Source organism: Colletotrichum chrysophilum (assembly GCF_026319265.1).
Source record: "Colletotrichum chrysophilum strain AFK26 chromosome Unknown scaffold_40, whole genome shotgun sequence".
NCBI lineage: Eukaryota > Fungi > Ascomycota > Sordariomycetes > Glomerellales > Glomerellaceae > Colletotrichum > Colletotrichum chrysophilum.
The window spans coordinates 23,504-29,454 of NW_026517327.1; the positions used below are offsets into that span (position 1 = coordinate 23,504).

Below are 5,951 nucleotides of genomic sequence, written 5' to 3' on the forward strand. Positions count from 1 at the left end.
TCATCCAGCGCTTCGACGACAGGTAGTAGATACCTTGACCGTTTCCAATGGAGATTTGGCCTATCGCGGTACTCTCGCCCGCGGCGTGGATGAACGGGATAGCTTGTCCAGCGTCTATGGCTTTCTGTGGGAGAAGGGAATCAATATCGACTTTGACGCGACGTCCGTCTCAAGCAAAAAAAGCCAAGTTCCACTTGCTGGCTTGCCAACCATGGCATGGCTACATGATCGCGTTTATTGGCGCGAGTCGGCTCGCCTGTCACAGCTTCTCCGTCGGGAGCCGTCATCTCCACTCATTGGTCACTGTATTGATCAGGGGTTAAGGTATGACAGTTCGTACACCGGCGCTGTCCGGAAGTCCGCGGAATCGGTGAGATTGGGAGAGTGGCGATGGCGCCAGATAATTCGCGTCAATGAGATTCCGTGGCTTCGCGGGCACAAAGTGCAAGGCCAGATAGTATTCCCAGCCGCTGGGTACTGTGTTATGGCCATGGATGCCACCAGCGACCTTATCAAAATCTTGTGTCAGGAATCATCGACGCAAACGAGCTCTGACCTGGAGCTGGATGTTATCGAGCTTCAAGATGTGGAATTCGGACGAGCTGTGATGCTTTCCGAAAAGAACACGGAGGGTATTGACATCCTGATACGGCTACACGACATTGTGCTGGATGGAATCAAGGATGCCAGTCAGACCAAAACTACTGTGCTAAAACACAGTTCAACCATACATGCTTCGTTCTCGATTCAAGCCCAACTTCCCGCCGTTGGAGAGCCTGCTCGATTAAATGAGCCTTACGTTGCCTGCCACGGCCATCTCGTGGCAAATTTACGACTCCCATCGTCATCTGTTTTCACCAGCGGCATGCCGCCGTATCATGACGACCCTGTCCATCTCCACACCATATCAACAACTTCGATATATGACTCGTATAAGATTGTTGGTCTTGAGTATACTGCTCCATTCCAAGTGGATTCCTTGCGGCGATGCTTAGGTCGAGCGAAGTCCACTGTCCGGCACGCGAATGTCACGCTCACAAAGGCCAGGCCTCATGATCAAAACATTGGAGAAGCAATGGGGGAACATACACCGAAAACAAAAGAGGCCAGCTCATGCTTCCCAGTGGCCGCCCTCGACAATGCATTTCAAACATCACTGGCGGCATTTGCTTCGCCCGGTGATGGAAGACTGTTGGCACCGTATCTTCCTCGAACTATCGGCCGATTACGGGTTCAACTCTCAGCGTACCGTGCGTTCATGGACACTGAATCTGAATTCCTATTCGATGCTACAATTAAAGGGCGCAGCATTCGTGAGGAGTTGAGACGAGTGTCAGAAGGAAACACGCTCGCATCTTGGACTGCGACCGTTGAAGGTTTGGCTTTCGATCCCCCACCCGGCGTCAATCCACGGCCGGGCAATAATCAACTTCAATATCGCATGATATTCCAGGTAGAGGATCTTCGGTGTGTCAACCTAGTCCCTTCACATGGTTCGTATCAGGAAGGCATCTTTTGCGAAGAAATATGGGCTCCTGACCCTGACGACGCCTTACGAGATTTTCAACTGGAGTCAGACACCCTTGGAGATCTTGAGGGCCTTGAAACTGTCGAAGAATTGGCACATTACTATATGTGCAATGTCTACGAAAGTTTCACTATGGCTGAGGCATTCGATGAGACGAGGACGCCCTGGTTCATCCGACGATTCTGGGAGTGGCTTCATCACCGTCTCGAAGGTCCTGGGGGCGGCCCCCATTCTAACTATGTCAACCCGTGGGCAAGTGATCCAGCGCGCCGCTCTTCCCTCATGCGCCGGGTTGGCCGAATCAAACATCGCGTTGAAGTCCAGATACTCGAAGCAGTTGCCGCAAACATACTGAGAGTCATGCGGCAAGAAGATGGTCAGACAATTCTGGAAGTACTATTCCGAAATGACATGCTTGCACGTTTATACGTCGAGCCAGCTATGTACGCGCGGGCCAACCGGTATCTCGGTCGAGTGGCAAGTCTCATTGCCCATCGTTTTCCACGATGTGACATTCTCGAGGTATGTATGAATCATTCAAAATATTTCTGGCGGTCATACTGACGGAGACTCTCAGGTTGGAGCCGGAACCGGAGGTGCCACTCAGGCTATGTTTACGGGGCTTGGGGGCGCATACGGCTCATACACGTTTACCGATATATCCAGCGGTTTCTTTCCTCAAGCCAAGATCAAGTTCGCAGACGAGGTTCGCCGGATGATATTCAAAACTCTGGATATCGAGACGGACGTTGTGGATCAAGCATTGACGCCGGCCACGTATGACATAATCGTTGCCTCAAATGTTCTGCATGCTACAAGGGACATTGAAGCATCACTGAAGAATGTGCGGAAGCTCTTGAAGCCAGGTGGCTTTCTTCTGCTCCTTGAAGTCACATCAGTCGACAAAGTCCTCGTACCGTATCTAATGGGCGCGGTTCCGGGCTGGTGGTATTTTGAAGACCGGTGGCGAAGGGAGACATTCAGCCCCTTGTTGACGACGGGAAAGTGGCACGAGGTACTCCAAGCCTCCGGTTTCCAGACTGGTACAGAGCACATATTCCGAGATATGGAACACCCGGAAGACCATCTATCCAGTGTAATGGTGGCTCGAGCAACGGACGAAGACTGGATGGCATTCCGAGAGTGCGTTCCAACATCAACCACCGAATTCTCTGCGAATAGTCTTGTCATTGTCAAAGGCAAGGAAGAAAACGCCATCAGCCATGGCATGGCTCTTGAGTTAAAGACAAGAATCCTCGGCGTGTGCGGTGATCGCGTTACAGTCACGATTGTAGACGGGCTACAAACGGCTGCTGCCAGCTCGCTACTTCCCAGCAGCATGGTTATCGTCCTCTCGGACATCGAGAGCCCGTTGCTAGGTAGCCCTACGTCCGCTGACTGGGAGGCCTTGAAAATTGTTTTCAGCGGCACCTCTCACGATATCTTCTGGGTTACCAGTGGGCGTGTGCATGGGCGGGATCCCAATCAAAACATGATTGTTGGGCTCGGCCGCTGCGCCAGATACGAGAACCCGGGTCTCAGGCTTCGCTTCATTGACGTGGATGACTGCACCTCTTCTGATGCAATCCAGCTTATCTCCAGAATTGTCTGGCAAGCGGGATTCTTGTCGTCGAAGGATGCATCTGATGTCGACTCAAAAAATGTCACTTGGACGAACTCTGCAGAGTTTGAAATGGCAATCGAATGTGGTCGTCTGCTTCTGCCACGCCTGGTGCCACTTGACATATCCAATCAGCGTTACCTTGTCCGTCGGGATGGGATCGTACATGATGAAGAGCCCAACAACTCGTGTCTCACAGTGCTAGGCGCAGTCGAAAACTTTCTCACATACCATCCAGATGCAGTTTCAAGCTCCCGCCCTGTTCCTGAGTCTGATGGTTCTCTGGCTCAATTGACACCGCCTTTATCCACAGAACGCGAATGCTTTCCAGCAGCCAGTTCAAGTTATCGTCTTTCTCTGACACATTCACGCTGTGTTCAGTTTTATTCGACGGGAGATGATCAATTCTATGTCTCCCTAGGTCAACCTGACGTAACGGCACTCGGTGAACCAGAGAAATCCATCATCCTTACCCCTAGGCGTCCGAAAAAACACCTTCACAGCTCGGAATGTGCCCTGAAAATTCCTCTTCGATATGAAGGCCTTGAACCCTTCACACTAATCGATCAAGACGTCGTGTTTCTGTCGGTTCTAAGAGACACCATCGCGGCACGCACGTTGTGCCGACTGGCGGTGGAGGCATTCCCTGCTTCAGCAGCGATAATGATCGTCGAGCCCAATTACGCTTTCGAGGTTGCAATTTCAGAACTTGCTCAGGAACATGACATGAGGCTGTACGTGGTTACCGCACGGGAAAAAATGGCAAGGGTACTACCCGGACGTTGTGGAATCGCCTCTTACGTTCACCCATGTGTTTCAACTCAACGACTGAGGTCCCAGCTCCGCAGACATACATCCGGTATCTATGTCGATTGGACATCCATCCGAGACCCAGATGTCGCTTCCGGAGTCAACTCAGAGAAACCTCACTTTCTCCTTCCGAATGGATGGTTCGAAATTTTAGAATCACAACCCGTCGACGACAATTTGCCCCGGCTGAAGTCAAAACCTGCAATTGGTACAATGTGGACGGATATGAATTCTGATCAACCATATTCCATCGTTGACCAGAGTATATCCTTGGCCTCCCGAATTTTGCAGCTTCATCTGCAGACTTCATCGGACGACATCTGTCAGTTGAAAGCGCCAAAGCGCGTGGCAGTTTCCGACGCGACCATCTACCTACTGGCCAAAGATCCGCAAATTTTGGACTGGTCTCTGGCTGGAGGAGACGAAAGTCCTACGGGCCAACTCAGTAGTGCGCTTCTTCCCAATCCAGCATGTCTTTTCAGTCCCAAGAAAACGTACCTCTTTGCTGGAATCACAAGCGATCTAGGGTTGTCGGTTGCGAAGTGGATGATTCAGAACGGTGCGCGATCTGTGGCACTTGCAAGTCGAGCGCCCAATATTCCAAAAGTGTGGCTTGAAGAAATGGAGAGTCTGGGAGCAACCATCGTGCGTTCTTTCTCTATGGATGTCACCAACGCCCACTCAGTTAAAGACGTTTGTGATCGCATTCGAGACTCTATGTACCCTGTGGCTGGAGTCGTTTTCGGGGCCATGGTTCTCAACGACACTTTGTTAGAAAACATGTCGTTCCAGACACTTCAGGCAACAATGGCCCCAAAGGTCAGAGGAACTTACTTGGTTGAGCAATACTACCACGAGACCGACTTGGACTTTTTCATCTTCATGTCCAGCATGTCCGCGATCGTTGGAATCAGAGGCCAGTCCAACTACTGCGCTGGCAATATGTATGGACGCGCTGTTGTCGCCGGTCGCCGCGCTAGAGGGTTAGCTGCATCGACTGTCGATCTCTCAACAGTTTTCGGCGTTGGCTATTTCGCTAATGCAGGAGCATCAAGCCTGCAGACAGTTCACGCGAACCTACGTGGATTCAACACTCTAGCCATCGGAGAAGGAGATGTCTTGGATGCCTTCCATGAGGCCATTTTGAGAGGGTCACCAAACGCATCCGCTACTGGTGACGTGATTGTTGGTCTCGGGTCCGAAACTGCTGTCGCAATCGATCAGCCTCCTGTATCGGCAGCATGGCACAAAGATCCTAGGTTCGGGCATTTCACAGCCCGGGCGGGTCAGAAATTTGATGATCGGGCCGCGGGTGGGTCTGCGGGCGGCACCTCCGACATGGCCAAGAATGTACGCGAGAAATTATCGAAAACGACCACTGACGAGGAGCGACTGGCGACCTTGAGCAGCTGCTTCTCTGCGCAGATACAAGACACAATGCAGCTTTCAAGCTCGTCACTGCGCGCAGATGTACCCCTGATGGATCTTGGGATTGATTCACTGGTTGCCGTTGATCTAAGAGCGTGGTTTTTCAAGGAGTTGGAGGTGACTGTGCCTGTCTTGAGTATCTTGAACGGCGAGAGTGTCAGAGATCTCTGCAAAGTTGTTTTATCCCAGGTTTGAATAGTCCATTCGGTAGAGAACAGCTCGAAATTGCAAACACAAGCCTAAACAGTGTCACTTCAACGTTGGATGTGAAGGATGAGCGATGACGGGATTGATGAAGCCTTCATTAGGCAGTACCGTGTTAATCAAGTAGCGCCGTTTAGACTCATATTACTTTGTGTCGCGCGGCAACGTTCATTCACAAACAGGTTTGCGTCGCTCGTTTAATTTTACCACAAACACCATCGTGTCATGAGGTAAACTGTTTATTGTTCCAGCTCAGATTGCGGATTTGAGAGACTCGATAGCATTAGCAACGCAAGCGCTGCACTCCCTAGCCGCATCAAAAATATGCAAGTTTCTGCTATCTGGACCACAGCCCTCGTC

General features: G+C 51.2%; 2 protein-coding genes across 2 annotated transcripts; both read left to right on the plus strand.

The window, feature by feature from the left end:
- Nucleotides 1–490: 490 nt before the first annotated feature.
- On the plus strand, nucleotides 491–788 carry COL26b_005736 (uncharacterized protein; the record flags this gene model as incomplete). The annotated part of the gene is made up of 2 exons (XM_053178575.1): nucleotides 491–689; nucleotides 721–788. 2 exons carry the CDS (start codon nucleotides 491–493, stop codon nucleotides 786–788), a joined length of 267 nt encoding a protein of 88 aa, XP_053037395.1.
- A 3,978-nt stretch (nucleotides 789–4,766) lies between these two features.
- Nucleotides 4,767–5,058, plus strand: COL26b_005737 (uncharacterized protein; the record flags this gene model as incomplete). The annotated part of the gene is made up of 2 exons (XM_053178576.1): nucleotides 4,767–4,942; nucleotides 5,022–5,058. The coding sequence occupies 2 exons, from the start codon at nucleotides 4,767–4,769 to the stop codon at nucleotides 5,056–5,058; spliced, it is 213 nt and encodes a 70-aa protein (XP_053037396.1).
- Between the last annotated feature and the right edge of the window lie 893 nt (nucleotides 5,059–5,951).